This window comes from Halictus rubicundus, chromosome 6, assembly GCF_050948215.1.
Source record: "Halictus rubicundus isolate RS-2024b chromosome 6, iyHalRubi1_principal, whole genome shotgun sequence".
NCBI lineage: Eukaryota > Metazoa > Arthropoda > Insecta > Hymenoptera > Halictidae > Halictus > Halictus rubicundus.
In genome coordinates this window covers 10581802-10599535 of record NC_135154.1, presented here as the reverse complement: position 1 = coordinate 10599535, position 17734 = coordinate 10581802, and the positions used below count along the sequence as shown (strand labels likewise).

Here is a 17734-nt window from a genome sequence, read left to right as displayed (position 1 = left end):
AACGAGAATTGTGCGCAGATAAGGAGAGCAGGGAGGAAATCCTTGTTAAAAAGTCGTAATCACTGATACGAGGCCAAAGGAACGCGCATTCGGCGCGGGAAACTTTTACTACCCAACAAAATGCGCGAGTTCTCTCAGCCGAGACATTACCATCGCTTCATTTCGATTTTTGATCGCCCCTACAAAGTTCTTTAATTTTTTTCACTAGATTTTTAAGATTTTATTTTAACCCCAAAAAAACTAAGGGTAACAATTAGCAATAAAAATTATTAGAATATGCTCTAACAACATGGAAGAGTATCCAGGAATATTTAGGGGATGGTTTGACAGGAATCTAAGAAAAATTGCAAAGTCTCTTGATTGCAAACACACAGATGATTAGATACATAAATTCTTGGGGGGGATGCGTGCGCGAGATTATGCGAATTCGATAGACGTGTGTTTAGCGGTTCCGTTCGACAGTACAAATCCCGGCGATCAATTAAAGTATGTAGAAGCGATTGTCGACGAGGATTAAATCGCGAGCAGATTTTCATACATAGAAATCCGCCCTTTTGAACGGCACAGATGTTATGAATTATTAATAACACGGAGCGCCTTCACAATTCAATAAATATCAGCACGCGGACCATTAATATTTATCCGACGTAGGTTTTACACACGCGATCCATGCTGACGAATAAACACAGGCCAATTAACAATTATCCAGTTGATTTATTAGGGTTGCAGGAGTTTTCGCTCGGAACAAACTCGGCGTGCCTCCGGCGTGCCCGAGGAGAAGGATAATTGGATTTCGTATGGTCAGGCATATTATGTTATCAGCGTGACGTGTTGTCGAGATTCTGCTATGATTTTTCGTAACGTTAATTGTTGCGTAATTTCCTTAATTAAATACGAGGATTTAATTCGATAAGATGAACGGAAGTTGAGGGGATAATATGAAAATTATCGTCGCTAGGGTGGAGAAAGAAGGTTCGCCGAATTTTTCTGTCACGAAAAGGGAAACGGGCAGACTGGAATAGGACCGAAACCATTTTTGTTCCTGGATCGACGTTAAAAAAAAAAGAGCAGCTAAGCAGATAAGGGAGAACAGAGGCACTTTCGTATTTTTAAAATCGCATCAACGTAGATTCATTCTTCATGAAAGGCTCGCGACTCGTTGGTTCTGTAAATCTGTAGAAGGAAATGTTCGGAGTGATATAGCTTTGAAATTACTGCCTAACCGGGAGAGAAAATGGCTGGAAAAAGTAAACCAGTCGCTGTGTTTTCGTGTGCTTGGTGGACGATAGAGAAAGTAGTGTACGTATTTACCTTAAATTTTGCTCTTTGATTCCCGAAATGGGAGTTGAAAATTTCTACCTCGGAAATAGAAATCCAGAATAATTAAGGGCATTGGGAAAGCAATGAGTTAATCTACGGGTTATAGAGAACGTAAAAAAGTTTTTCAGGTCGAAAGTTGCTCCAAATATAGCAAAAGTTAACCTGTTATAACAATTGTTAGTCAGTGGGTACCTTCGATGCGTGGTTAATTATCTGGTAGTTCTGGTGTTAAGCGAGAGTCATCGCGGCACTGAATGAAATGGGTGACCGTGGATTTTTCTCCAGTCATCAATTTAAAATGTCATCTCTGGGTAAATCTTCATTGTGGTCATTGCAGGATGGACATCCAAAGGATTGTGGAAGAAGATTAATTCTACATTGAAGGGCCTTTTTAAGAGCCCTGAGAATCAAGATCATTTACAGCTCTCAACAATGTTCCCCAGGGTTTCATAGGCCCCTTCTCAAGGGGTCCTTGGAATTACCAAGGTTTTTCCGAGGAATGTAAAGAGCAGGGAAAGGGCTTCGTCTCAAAGGGTTCCGATGGAAAAGAATTCTCAAGGGTCTCAAGAAAATTCCGTAGGTTCTTGAGCAATGCAAAGGGGTCCGTTCCACTTAACCGACAATGTTTACATCGACACTACTCTTCACCCCTATCGTCTTCACCAAATCGTTAAGGATTTTTTCTGTTCTTTTCCTGAACCTTGCGGATAAAGATGGAGATCAGGAAGAATAGGAACGCGTCTCCATGTTTTCATTTTCGGCTATCCATTATTCCGGCGCTCAATAAATACGTCACTACGTGGCACGGCTGGTTAACTCAATTATATCACTGTCATATTGTCAAACAATATCTGGCTGTGCTCGAGAACGGACATGTGTCGTCTGCTCCGTTATTTCTGACGTGCATCGAAGTCAACATCCTCGACTCCGCGGCATTGGATTTTTTCACCGATGCCCACTGTTTCTTGCATGATCCCGCAGACGAATTTATTAGTTTCCGTCGAGCGTCATATTATCGTGAAAACAACCACGAAGCTGGTCTGATTGCTGTCTCGGGTATCGATTATACATGGTAGACGCGCTTAACAGAATATCACGCGAGCTTCGAGACGGTAGTTGTCAACGAGATAATTGACAATTAGAAAATACGTAAACGAAACCCGTGGCACTCAGTGTCCAAAACCACGTTTTCGAAAATAGAAAATAAAGATCTCGATAGCCGGTGTAGCAAAGTCCTTTAATGATGATGAAAATATTTTTAGCAGCGTAAATCGGAGAAGCGCATAAATATTGTGATTCCGTGTCATTGGTCAAAGCGATAATCAAAAAGCAAGGGAAAGTGGAAAATTTAAAACACGAGGAATCCCGTGACGTGCGCGTACGGCGCTGCAGCCAATATTGAAATGTTCCGCTGGAAATTAATGGCGAATATTCATACCGTTCCGTTCACGCGCTTTTAAACAGCTGCAACAATTTTGCCTCGGTAATAACGATAATCCAAGTAAAATATTCGTGCGGCAGGCAATTGTCGCATCTTCGGGGACGGACATTAACGACTCGTTAGCAATCGGATAGTTGGTTTTGGAGCTTCCGTTAATCGACAGAATTGATAATAATTAGTGGTGAAATTTTCCTTGATGACTTAACCGCGCGCTATTCGCGTGACGCGCATGCTGCCGGTCCATTATTCCTCTCGAATTCGACACTGTAATTTCCCCCTTATTAACGCAGCTGCGCGAATCGAAGAACCGTTGCTTAGAATGTTTATGCGATTCCCCTGCTCTGTGAGGAAATTTTCAGAAAACCGAAACAAAGAGAATAAGTTATTTTTTTTAAGCCAAGAGACACTAAATCGTGCTCAATCATCATTAAATTCGTTAAACAACAATCTCGATTGAAAATTGCTCGGTATCTGGATACTAGTCCAACACAATGAAGTACCTTCACTATGAACGTACTGCCACGCGTCAACAGGTTCGCGTAACCAGACACTATAAGGAGATACAGTTATATAAGTAGCGGCGATAAAGCATAATTACGACTACGGTGCGCTTAATCCCGCAGTTTGAGCGTATCCGTACGAAATTGTCTGTGCTCTGGCCGCATAGTTATGGTCATAGCGAATGCATCAAGGTCAGCAGTGCAATTCCGATGGACGAGGTGTGTCGCGCGACAGGTGTCAAGGAAATTGAGCGTCTCGTACGAGGCAGATCGTCGATCGAGTCGATCGGTGCCGGCGAGCGTGGCCCGTTAATGCATAAAATCATGAACGCATCGTAAAATCTCGTTTCCCCGTGGCGAACTATGGCGCGTCTATGGTCCCAAACGTGGTATATACTCGGGTGCAGTAAATCGATGCTCCATTGACCGAACAGTCGTAATGATTCTTCGTGCAGAGGCGGTGTAAGGGGTCGGTCGGCGTCGAGGGCGCGGAAAAAATTGTTCCCGCGGGATGCACGGGGTTCACGTGAGACAGAGGAATGGGCGACGACGAAAAATATACGATAATCGTTAACCCGTTCACCTCGAGAGCGAGCTCGGAGTTCGTGTGTATCACTGCGACCAAATATCGAAAGTGTCTCCGCTATTCATCGGATGGGAATCGCGCGGCTGATAGGAATCCCGCGCGTCCCACTTTCGACCCCCTCCAACCCCCTGCCGCCCCCGACGGCAAGAATCCCCTTCCGGAGATTCGGGCGTTTCGATAACGACCTCTAATGCCTGCAAAAATATTTCCCCTCTCGTCCACGTACTCCTGAACCCGCCCACCCCTCTCCCTCTCTCTTTACCACTATCGCTCACGGGGGCAACATTAATTAACCTTCAAGTGGACTCTCAACATTAAACGTACCGTTGCCGGTAAATGACACGTTTCAGAACCCTTATAAATTTTTATAAATGCTTTTATCCAAACCTATAATTACTAGTAATAACAATAACATTTTTAATATTAAACTGTACGACTTGGATTTTTTTTTAGAAGTTAGTTGAATTAGATTACTACATGACCAGGGAAAAAAATTATGAGAAAAATTGCAATTGGTCGAAATTGAAGAGAAAATACTAAAAGTTTTTTTTACCATTTTTTTCATGTGAACCCATGTCGAAAATTTAAAAAATAGATTTATTACAGTTGGAGGCAGAAAATCATGAAAAACCGAAATTTTCAGGATCAGAATTCGAATTTTATTGTCTTGACACTCCAATGTGAGGCGCCAGTAAAAGTTGCTATACCACTAATCGAAATATTGTTCACATTATTAAATTTGTTTGGATTTAAGATTATGTAGAGTGGAAATATTTTAGATCCAACGAAATATTTGGTTTTTGAGTGAACCAATGTTAGCTTTCAATAGAAACCGTGCACGGTCTGTATAAATGTAGTCTTGTTATTTTTGCAAGGTGTACATACGTTTAAATTGTAGTGATACGATTAGAGTTAAAATGGACTTGACAAACGATGCATTGCGGAAGTAGAGGCACGAAGCTTTAAACCGAGACCAGGTTTATTGCCGTACGATTCTTTTTTACGGAATTAGAACAGATTAAATATCGACAACTCTTCGGAAAGCGGGAATTAAGTGTGCCAATACTTTTTGCAACCACTGTATATCAGTCCCCTAAAATCTAAAAGCTTCAGTATTCGAGATCTTTCGCATCGATTTTTATTGTGAAAATGTACGCGTACTGTACTGTGTCCAAACAATGCACATTGTTTTTATGTTATTTTAGAAAGAACATGCAATGTTGCTGAAGAGAATACAATGAACCACTAAGCCATGTTATCCACGTAAGACTTAAACTCTAGGAAAAATGAGTTTCCAATTTTAATTTTTAAATTTAAATTTTTATTTTAAAATTTAAATTTAAATTTTCAGGATACATTGCAGCATCATCAGCGCATTGTTTTACAATTTTTCCAGACGCGAAATCACGTTCGTTGTTGATATAAAAATATTTGCACACGCCAGTCTGACGATTCTGGTATTGTTATTTCATCAACTCGTGTGTAACTCGAGTATATTTTTAGTGAAAACAGTGCAAAATTGTAGGGGCGGCGGTCGGACGAAGATGGGGTTTTTGCGAGGAACAAGCGTGCGTATCGGAGCAATTTAATTTGATAATGGCGGGACGAAGAATCTGCAGGTTATAATTGCGTTTTACGAGGAAACACATGAACCATTTTCGTCTCATTAGCGCGTCCGGCGAAGCGTTCGAACGCATGCGCGCCTCGTTTGTTCCGGCACCGTCGACGGCGTGTCGTGTCGTGTTAATGGAAAAAAGCGAAGAAAAAGAGAAGGCATGCTGTAAAGGAGAGATTCTAAAAATATATCGACGGCTCGTCGATACCGTTTATTAGCGATTAATAATTTTTGCGGTAATCGCGGATCGTTCCGCGGCCACCGGGGACGCGTCTGCATCGCCGTTAGGAGTAATTTGCATCTCGTATCGCGCCTCGCGGTGACGGTTATTGCGAATCCCAGGTGACATTTCGGCTCCACTTTCAAGTTCGTGGCTAATGCGTTTTCGAATCGAACCGGCTCATGTTAATTTGCAATACTTTTCCCATTGGCTCGGAAACCGCGGAATACTCTAGCTTTTTGTTTTTCCCCAGCGCGGAGAGAAATTAACGCTTTTTCAATCAAGTTAATTTAGAGCCCCAACTTTAAACGGCAACGGGGTTTCACGGATTGTATTACTCGCGAATTATGCCGTCGGCGCGGGAGAATAATTTTACCGACTATTATCATTTTTATTCCTACCGCATTATTATATTGTACCCGCAATCGCGAGCGTGTCAATTACTCCGCGTACTTTAATAGCTTAACCGTGTTCCTCGCTGCAGTAAGTTGTAAATTTCGAGCGATTGTAATATTACATGCACGCAGGACCGCTCTGCTAATGCGCTGCCGTTCGTTAAAGTAGATCCAGTTTCACTGTTAATTAAGGACAACAATCAGAACGGTCCAATCGACATTTAATTGACACCGTATCCCGTTATGTTCAGTTTGCAGGTCGCATTATCGCTTCACGGTCCCCTAAATCGACGGTCGAAGGGTTGTCGTTCGAACCTGCATTACGCGATCGAAGACAAAAACCCGGGATTAAGAACGCATCGACAAACAAGCGACGAGATCGTCGCTTACACTCGATGCAGCGTGTACGTACACTATGGTCAGCTCGCATGTAAATTACAACGTTCAAGAGGAAAGTTTTGAAGCGCTAACCATACCTTACAGCGTTCTGTAAAAATAGTTCTCGCGACCTTAATTTCCCGCGAGCGTATTGGTGTATTCGCGGTCTCGTTCCGCTAACGTTCAACTCGTGCGCCGGCACACAGTTTATTAAGTTTAATATTAATTCGTATAAAACGAACCAGCGACAAGGAAAATAATAAAATCGTCCGCCGATAGCGCGAATGAGAAATTAAAATTATTTACAACGTTCGGAGAGGGCGCAGCGTAAATTATTGTCGATAAGGTGTTCTCTATGTATTTCCGATATATCATTGTGTCTCGTTATCAGAATAGCGAATAACCACGGTCATAAATAATTTCGGAACGCGATCCTGGGGCCACCGGGCAATTACTCGAACAGTCCGAAATTTATTCGAAGAGCCGCGGCCCGATAAGATGCACAGCTTACGGATGAAATAGCAGTGGACCCTTCGGACTAGGCTTCGTTTAGTCCTGCCAACTCTGTAAAGTGAACTGGGTTGTACCGCATACATAAACATGATCCACGGAACAACCCGTCCCTTTCTGAAAATGGACAATCGCGCGGATCTAATGCTCCGGGGAACGTTACGCGCGCGTCCAATCAAAGAACGCGTTCGCAAATTTAATTAGAAAAGACTTGCCCATATTTACATTCGGAAAGCCTCGGCGCAAAGCCTGATACATTCATCATAGCAGCATCACAGTATATTCGTTATATGGGATTTGTAACCATGCAGTTGGAGTTGCGTCAAATTGTTCACTCATTGTGGTGCATCTTAAGTTGTTACCAAGCGATTCCGTTTTCATTCAAGGTGCTATAGAACGGCAAAGAAAAATCGTAGATCAATTTTTAAGGGTTCGTTTGTAAAGAGGAGACTTCAATCTTCAATTCCATGGCGAATTCAATCCCGACAAAAATTTATCCAGCTTCATGGAGTTGGAAACATTTCGCATGTCTAAAGATTCGTGTCAAATTAAAGTGTTCTCTTTTCCGCCGGTTTCCTGGACTAGAAAAATTCTTCAAAAAATAGACAATTTATGGAAGTGACAGTACAAGTATCGCTCTTTAACACAGGCCCAGAAATATTATCCTCCTATTATTTTTTACGAAGTGCTACTATATTTCACATTTAGAAATCCTTTTTGACGATTGGAGTAGAGGTATCCCTTCCAGAAGACACGGGGCTCCCAATGAAATGTGTCACTTCGAAATTGAAGACTGTTAAAATTAAATTACTGTTAAATAAAGTTAGGTAACATAACTAGAAAGTGTTGGAACAGCAGAGGACCGAAAAGCGTGGCCTGCCACGCGCTCCGCGTCGGCACCGCTCGATGCTATGAATTACCGCAGGTGTCCGGTGATCTGCTGCATTAATGCTAATGCGGAATGTTACCGAATTGTTCAACAAGCGCAGATTGAGCAACGCGGCCGCGCTCGCCGTCGGAACCCGAGTGTTGATGCATTATTCAAGCGCAAACGCCGTCACGTGTACGTTGCTTCGGCGTTGTTGCGCGTTAACTTGGCCTAAACTCTGCCGGCAGCAGCTAGACCGAAAGCAGACCGCTTTTGGCGGTGTGTGGGAGGACAACGAGCAGTACAGGGTTGCGGAGGGCTGGAAAGGGTCACCGAAGGGTTGCAGACTTGCGGAGGGATGCCGAGAGCATTTTCACATTGCTTGGTTCTGGTTGTGTCGTCGTCTCTGGTTGACGAACGGATTTTCACCGATTACTCTCCACGATAATCCAAATTCTCTACCTTGCCCTATTACACACTTGTTTAACCGTTTTTGCAATACCCCAGTTGAAAGTTGCCATTGGTATTAGTTCTATAGAGCATTGAAATGTGTCTGTAATTTTTTAGCTATTTTTTCATATACCCAAAGAGATTTTATCGAGTGGTTCTTCTGAATAACCGTAAATTAAAAATATCAGAACGCGTCCCGTAAACCTAGTGTTAATTAACGAATTATTATATAAGTAACTACGAAGTGTTTGGACAAACGATCCACACACGTGATAGACGGAATATAGCCTTACGCGTCGATTTCATCGTCGCTCCGATCGTTTATCGCGGCTGGAACACGAACGTAGCCTAACAGAGGGTTGTCCGGCTCGGTCTGACGTTCGTCGGACGTCGCGTAGACACGTAGGTACGTCTCGAATTATTATACCGCGACGGAAACGAGCGTCGGATCCTCCTCTTTCATCGGCGATCGATACCGGAGGCCTTCGTCTTCGTTTACCCTCGACTGGAGCCTCTGAGATCTCCGTTGTCCGTAATTGGCCACTCGAGAAACAGAGAAAGAAGAAGAAGAAGAAGAAGAAGAAAAAGAAGAAGGGACGAGGGCGGCGGGGCCCGGTTCGAGAACTCGGTTCCTACTTCCTGCTTCCTTCTTCGGCGAGTATCGGGTAAATATGTAGGCACTTAAATAAGTAGCCGAGTCGGTGCAGATCCTCCGTACGTTTTATCGGTCCCCTTTCATCAGCCACGCTCGAATTTTCCCTCGAATATGCTAACTTTAATGATCCGCGAGCAGTTATTGTGTTCGAGCCGCGCCGCTTTGAACAGAAACGAATGCGTTACCAGCGCGCACCAACCACGGAAAATCTCCAATTAAGGGATCTCACCGCGAATACCGGCCGAAGGAAATTGTCTGCGGTAACGAATGCCGGATGAATGTAAGCCGAATCATGCCCCAAAGAGAGAAGCAGAGAGAGAGACAGAGAGACTGAGAGTTTTTCTCCGCGACTTGTTACGGGTCTATCAATTGAGAATTACAACGGGGCTCGTCGGAAGGAAATATTTGAAAGTTAGGTGCCCGGCCGGAAGCCGTTTTTTAAGGAACGACCGTCGAGGTATTGATCCCGACGCGAGCCACCGTGATTTAATAATTTGTTTCTCGCTCAGGCTGCCGTTGCTGCTGCTACTGCTCCGCCGTCTGACATCATCAAAAGCGTCCAATTCCCTTTGTTGGGATTTTCTTGCAATTTGTGGCACACGGCGAATATCTGCACAAAGTTACGCGGAGGGCTGAAAAAAATTCTGCGGGGCTGCGCTGCGGAAGATCGTGATCCTTCCTTGAATTGAAATTCTCGAGTGACGCGCGAAATTGTTTCATTTGCGAGGTCATGTTTTACCTGTAAGTGGAAGTGGACAGCATGTGTCAGACATCTAATTTCTTCCAAAGGAGAAGCTTATAATATTAATTATCACTACAGTTTCCAGGAAGTATTTGTGTTCCTCGGGGTATCTATAATTTTCTCATTTTCCATTTTCTTCCAAAGGAGGAGCAAGCTTGAAAGTAACAATTGTGATAATTTCTACTGTTACGAGCAATTTTGTTTCCGTCCGGGCGTCGGTAAGGGAATATGGACGCTTTGTGATAGACAGTGAGAAACTCCATTGATTTTCTGGTATTCCACTTTCTTATAAGGGCGAGGAAACTCTAAAAATAATAAAATTCAAGAAGCGTCGCCTAGATCCGAGACACAAGTTCGAGAATTTCAGGAGAATCAAGAATTTCTCTGGCAAAGAGAAAATTGAAGTAGAAGGGGACAGCGCTACCAGCATTCTCGTCAAGACCGGAAGTACGAGGAGATGCTCAATCGGAACATACGTTGTTTACGGATATCAGAGTCCGAGTGGTTCGATTGTTTGGTAATAAAATCGACGCGAGTGTCTTGCGAATTATGTTATTTGCCAGGACTGATTGTATGATTACTCTGCACTGTTGCTGATGAAAGAATAACTCGACTTTTGTTTAACTGAATTGTTTAATTTTAAATTGCCTTACCAGCCCCTTATTTTCGCAACTTAATTCGCATCGAATCGGTACACTGATGAGCGATTAATATAACACAAATGTATATAGTAGAATTTACGTACTGATTGATTGAAAATTGAACGGTGGAATAATACGATATTAAATTTAAATGAAATTGTATTTGTTCGTGCGACCTGCAGATTATTTTTCAGGAATCGAAGAAAATTCTGTACAGTTGCAATAAGGGACGGGTTAGGGTTCTGAAAATGATCGTTTAGGGTTTTAAGGATCCGCGAGGATGCCTAGATAATCCATCGGGATTTCTAAAGATCCAGAAAGAGTCCTGAAAGTTCAAAGAGAGTTCTAGAGGTCTAGAGAAAGTCCTGTAGGTCTGGGGGGGGGGGAGTCCTAGAGGTTTAGAGAGTGTCCTAGAGATCCAGAAAGTGTTCCAGAATACCTGCACAAGTAATTAATAATTTTGCCTTGGAAACACAGATTAAGGTCAAATGTCATTTAACATTTTCGACGAAATTCGACTCTGTCGGATCAAGAAGCGAATCGGTAAAAATACAATCTCCTAGACGACCACGAAGCACAAATCCCGAAATATAGTACCGGACTCGGTTTGTATTTCTGAGGATAGAGACGGTTTTATCCTGGATGAAGCGTCGTGTTGCGGCAATATTCGGCTTGTTGTGAATAGAACAGATTTTATTTTTAACTACATAAAAATTTCTTTAGCTTGATGACGTCTAGAAACGGTGCACGCTATTTCTGTGTCATTTCTGTTTTAAAAAGACTGAGGATGTGAAAATTACTCGTCCAGATTTGACGACGTACGATATACATATGCGTTCCTGTGTACTTTATGAGTTCCATAATTAGGAAATGCAATCCTATATGTGTACCACTGGGCTTTGCTACTTTTTCAATCAACGAGAATATCCCCGTCAAGATAAGCTCACGTTATCGTAGAAATCTGCGCGTTTCTGCATTAATCATCGTTTCCTCCGTTTACGACAGATTTTGTTTGCAACCGTTCTAAAAATTCTTCGAATACAAATTACAGAATATCTTTCGGCGAAGCACGTCCGTTTCATTAAAATTCGAAACGATTATTCTGCCGATGCTTATTATAGATAGTGACCAAGAAGACCCAATATCCCAAGTCTGATGATTTGAAAGAAAAAAGAAAACAATGCAACCTCATAGCGCATGAAAGTCTTGAACATTCGATAAAAGGTTCTATTTCTAATTTACCGAGACCAACAGCGCAGAGATCAAATTTTCAGATATTCCGCAATCTACTGATAAAATCCGTGCTCTCGCAGAACGACGCGGAGTCTGCGAAAAACAAATTTCCACGGCAGATTCTACGTCGACCGGTTCAGCTAGAAATTCGCGCTCTGTCTTATCGAGTGAAATGAAAAGTTTCCGGTCGGTTTGCCGGTGCGCGGCGAAAGTCGCAGAGACGGCAGACGCGACTAGGGAAAAGGGAAAAGGGAAAAGGGAAAAGGGAAGCTGCTCCGGCGAGAAGTCAGAAATTAAGTGGTCGGAACTCGGCGGAGATGTAACAAGCACCGCGACTTAACATGCTACGATTAGCACACAAAGGCCCGCCGGAGAAACTCGTGTCGAAATGACTGTTATGTAGCCTGGTGAATGAAGCCGCTGGAACTACAAATTACTAATTACACCGGTCCCTTAGGGAATGCGGTGTCGAGGCTCGTGTAACGTATGATGTACGGCCGCGACGACACGCGCTCAACGATACAATGCGCGACGCGCGCACCAATTCCCTTTGTGCCACATTATGCCGGGCTTCGAGTATTCTTGAATTCGATTCGCGAAATTCGATGGCCGGGTTAAAGCGCACTGGAACGCTCTCCATCTCTCTTTCTCTTTCTGTCTCGCTCTTTGGTCTTTTGTGTCTTTTCGCTGCGCTGCCAACAGGCCCGCAAAAGACTACCTGTCCAGCTGGCATATTCATTATGGTATTGCGTTTTACACGCCCCCAAGATGGAATGCGAATTATTTCCCCCGCTCATGCCCTGCAGTCCCTTTCATGGACGACACGACCCTTGCACACTCTGCTTGGACCTTGAATTATTCTGACTAAAAAAATAGACTTGTCTTGGGAGCAAAAATGTGTAGACGTCTATAATCCTTGCTACTCCTTGAGTGGTTTCTTCGAGGTTCTACGGCAGAACGGGGACCAGAATTTTTTAACGATTTCCGATAATAACAAATGCCTGCGATTATTTCAGTCGGAAGCAGCACGGATTAAAACTGATTACTAAAATTTTCGGCCGTTGTCGCTTAGGATTGATCAATCACCTGGCCTACTTTCTACTAGCCGAATACAAAAGCGCCTGGCATTTGACATCGCGCCAATTCTAATGTATTCACCGTTCGAATACATTTTCGGGTACGGTACTCACGATCATAAATACTCGCCTGGCAGCCTGAAAATTCTTCAACGTGTCCCAACTTCAACCTCCCCGCCCCTCCACCAACCGCTGGAATCGCTGCCATTGTTTCCATCGGTGACCACTGTTGCGATCGGACAGTCAATAAACACACAAATCTCTTGCTGCGCGCCTGCATCACGGATTGTTGTGTTTATCAATGGCAGCGATCATGTGAACGCATTTTGCAATTTTCGACGAACCCGGATAGGTAGTACGATTTTCTTTATATTTATAGATGAAGACATTATTTTTGATTGTGCGCGTGTTCGATCGTATGGAACAGTACGATAAGGCACGCGTTCGGTCATACAATGATTACCGCGGATTGTATCAAACAGGCAAAATATTTAAAGCTCTCAAAAATACTGTTGTATTATTTCCGATCCATTAAAATCGTGACGAACAGAGATGTAATTTAGACAATTTTTAGTTTACATAGGATGTAGATACAAACAGTGCAGACACAGTGACTGCTTTCTTCGATTCTATACACCGCACAAAAATTTGAATTGGACCAAGATTATTGGAATGGCAAAACGGCGAGTCCAACAAATGGCAAAATTGGGACATTTTGGAGGTCAGGAATAAAATGGAACGTCGTCTCGAATGCATTTTGGAGTCGCAGAGGGATTCATCAAAGTCTCCGAACAGCGCAAACACCTGCGCCAATTAATTCTGCGAGCAGTCAGGTAATCGTTTCAGGAAATCGGCGATTGCGAGCGAGATACACGCGGTTCGGGCGATTGATCGCGGCGATAATCCATGAATCGAAGGTAACGATAACCCGATGATCGCGCCCACTTTATCCAATATCGCGCACACGCTCGTTCCACCCCCGCCGACTATTTCATCTTGCCTCTAGCAGGGGTTGGTCGACGCTCTCTCTCTCTCTCTCTCTCTCTCTCTCTCTCTCTGACTCTCTCTTGCTCTCTTTCTGCCGCTGGCTTTTTCCTTCTGTCCTCTCGTAAATAAGGCGGAAGCCGGGGACTATCTGACTTTTATTCGATTTAGAGGCGAGTCGGCGAGCTTAACCAGTAAAGAAGCTGGCTCGAGTGGAGCCGAGAAGCGCAGACTGCGGAACGTGACGCTGAGCTTTCGACCCTTGCCGTACATTTTTCGACGCTCCTCTGTCCCGCTCTCATCCTCCCCGTCCTCATCCCAACCCTCCTTTCCCATTCTCTCTTTTCATCTCTCCCACTCTCTTCGGCTGGTACACGGATTCCGTTGCGTTTCCACCGGTTATCGAGTTGCCGGCCGAGGACGATTGGACAAGTTGTTGTCGGTTCAATTGGCGTTCTTCCGTAACGAGCGAAAGGAGCGTGTTATGATGCTCGCGAGCCTGTATGCAATTTCATATCTGTTTCGACGACGCCCCCCTCCCCCCCACCGCCTCCTCTTACCGCGCGCTACACCCGCGTTTCTCTCGCAGCTACCTCGAAAACCCTTTTTATTGGAAAGTCGATACGCGACGCGCGCTTTCGACGAGAGCGCGATCACAACTGCCAGCGAGATCCTTGAATTACGAGGGGAAACGGCGTCGTTATGGGGCGCTATGGTGTCCGCGGGAACTGGGTCGAATTTAACCGATTTTTTTTTCCCCGTCGCGAGAACCCCGCTCGCAATTTTGCGCGCGCGCGTGGTCGAAGCGCGGGGAAAAGGAAATTCATTCGAGACCCGTGCGAAGTATTCGGATTTCTGCGGAATTTATCGTACCCGTATCGTTCCCCGCGGCGCCGGAAATGTTGCCGAGATAAAACGTGAACGGTGGAATCAATCGTGTGCGATCGGAGACGTTGCCACAGTTTCTTGTCTACCGGTAATTCGAGAGAATATTTACAGACTATAATTAGTAATAGGAGAAATTTAACGCTCGACCCTCCACTGCCGATCAAATGACCTGTATCATAGTTTTTATTTCACAATTATTGAAGTTGTAAAGTTGCTCCCATGGGAAATAATTCAATAAATGTCTGCGTTCGGAGCACACATTGTCATTTTTATGAGGCAAAACATTTTAATCGCATTTGGTGCTCCGCAGAAAAAACGCCCTCGCGCGTCTGATACAATAGAAACGCTCATAAAGAATTCGTTGAACGATGACGTCTGCTGCTCGCATCGAGCCGGTCGCAACAGGGGGTTGGTTTATTACAAGGAACCGGAGGTGAGAAATTTTTCCCCCGAATCGGGGAATGATCGGGAGCAGTAAAATTCGCGAACCGCGAGGAGGAGCGGCGTTACTTTCGGGCATAGTCTCGGGACGGAATGTTCCATCATCGCGAGCGTGTTGGGCCGCGGCGAAATTTAATCTACCGAATTGACTCTGCTTTTATTCCGTGGGGCCGGGGTTAGAACGTAGTTTCGGGCTCTCGCAAGAAACGCATTCCCGGAGCGGGTAAACATCGCGGCTCCGCGGCAACAATCGAGACGCGACACGGGTTACGATTCCCAGATAATTTCCATGGAAATCCAGACGGGCCCGAAATCGTCAAACTCCCCTGAAAAGCGTTTATTAGCTCAGGAGCAAGGTAAACGCCTCAGGTGGTAACTTTAAGTGTCTCGGCCCGTGCGGAATATTTGCGCACGTTACACGCGTTCCTTGTAGGCTCCTGGTCTCTCCGCTTTGCTCTGCTCTGCTCCGCTCCGCTTTGCTCTGTACGCTTCGGCTCTCTCCGCTCCGGTCGGCTCGGCTCCGCTCGACCCGCAAGCCGAGGGGGCTGAGTTATGGCAGGCTCTCTGGCATTGTGTCTGTTCCGCCGGCATTATCACGGAGGCCCGCCGCGGAAGTCTTCCGTGTATTTGTGCTACGCTAGGCCAAGAGTCCCGTGGAAACAATTAATCTAGCCCTCTGATTACTCCTCCGACTACTGCAACAACCCCCACCAACACCCCCGACCCAGTATCCTGGCACCGAGTCTCGCTCCACCGACGACTTCAGACGTCAAAACTCGAGATATTAATATGTTCTACCGGATGGCAGAACGAAGACCGACTCTCACACCCCTAACACTACCACCCTCGAACCACCCTGCCTTCTTCTAAGCCTTCTTCACTCCACCGTACCTCCTCTCGATTAAATTATTACCACCATACCCCTTTGAATTGTCACGGAACACTTTCACAATTTTTCTGACCAGTTAACTCAGCAGTTTTTGGTACGGAAATATTTTTTCCTTGCTAAATAAGGGTCGGAGAATCCTCCTGTATTTTTTCGTGACGATTAGACTGCGGATTTTTATGCGAAATAAATAATTAATACCTCTTGATTCGCTAGAGACCAATTAATTCAGCAGTTGTTGGTAAGGAAATATTTATTCCTTTTTTCCTCAATCGTAGAAAATGTTGGTGACTACTAATAAAATTGGTGTTTTAACCGCTTGTGTTTTATTTTTAAATCAGATATTTAAAAATCCGTCGATACTATTTCAGTGAGAAATGTCTGGCCGGTTCTTGTAAGCGTTAATGCAATCTATATGGAGGTCGTGCGTCATCGCTTTATTCCAGTTCTTTCGAGAAAGTTTGAAGAACGTCAAGAAAGTTTGAAGTTTCATCGGTATCGGGTCACGACAAATATTGTGAGAAATTGATACCGCCATACTCATAGACAGACCGTGGACAATTAGATTTTCATTCTATTCCTACCACAGGAAGTCGTTCTTCCCTAAATTTTATAAAATTGCGAGGACAGTGCTACAAAGTTCTTATCAATATCCTCGCGGAAGGAAACTTAATCATTATAATTTAAAATACGTAATTCATTCTTGCTATACGCTAAAAATGAATTTTCCTAGAGGAAAATTTCACTGTACGCACGTATATTATTTAGTTTTTTGCTGGGCACTTTTCGATCAACGAAAATTAATCACACCACGCGATGCAAAAGGTAGTAGCGTTCCGTTCCCCAGTGCCGATAACAGTCGTTGTTTGTCGGTATCACACCCGAGCAAAGTGTTTCCGAGTGGAAACACTATATCGCTTTCAATGTTTTATGCTTTTCGCGATTCGTCACGCGAACCCAACGGACGTTATACAATTACATAATTAAAGAAGCGTACGACGTGAACGTACGAGCATTAATTACGCCGTGGAGCGGTGGCTGAATGGAAACAGAATAATTATAACGCTTTGAATGAAAATAACGCTGCGGAAGCTTGAAAGTGAGATCTGCGGGGCCACGAGACGCGGTTCAGTTTTGCGAGCTGCTTCGGACTGAATAAAACAACAACACCTTACATTTTATAACGTTGCAATTAGCGTTGCCTATTGATTAACTCTGCACGCTACAGTCGTCTTTTCTTCTCCAGAGTTCCAAAACATTTGACTGAAAATTTCTCCAAGACATTTCACCGGGAAATCCTTTAAAAATTTCTTTTAGAAAATTTCTGTTCGCATGGGGTTGTGATTAACGTCAAAAAATAAATATAAAGGGTTAGAGAAAAGAGGACGATTCAGATAATTGACGAAGGATTCTAGGAAAATCTGGGAGCAAAGGAGGATTGAAGAGACTCACCTACGACGTGCAGGTATCCGTACTGTGTTTTCGCGGTGGCCGTGTTGATCTGACACATGTACTTCCCCTCGTCATCCTGCTGTACCTCTTTGATATGTAGGTACCAGGTCCTGTGCTTATCGTGCGAGACCGATATCCTCGGGTTCCTGGTGATAACGTGATTTTGTACCGTCAGAATGGCGCCCCCATTCTCGTACAGCATCCAGGCCACCTGAAACGGGACGAGAACCGCATCGTAAAATCTTGAAACACGATTTACGGAGTCATCGCCGGTATTTTAAACAGAAAATCGTACATCCGATCGGCACGGTCGACTTTTATCAGATTTGTAAAACACATCGGATGTCGAGCCGATACGTTAAAATACAGATACGATTCGCACGTATCGATCACAATTACGTTGCGGTTTATACATTTTGCCTGTCGGATTACGGACCAGATACCTGTCCACGT

General features: G+C 44.2%; 1 protein-coding gene across 2 annotated transcripts in view; it reads right to left on the bottom strand.

Moving 5' to 3' along the window:
- The window catches only part of LOC143355226 (lachesin), a 269389-nt gene that overhangs the window by 105839 nt on the left and 145816 nt on the right, over nucleotides 1-17734 (bottom strand). For both annotated transcript variants that reach the window (XM_076789863.1, XM_076789864.1), the window contains exon 3: nucleotides 17282-17492. In XM_076789863.1, the coding sequence (XP_076645978.1) occupies nucleotides 17282-17492 (211 nt within the window). The remainder of the gene's footprint in view (nucleotides 1-17281; nucleotides 17493-17734) is intronic.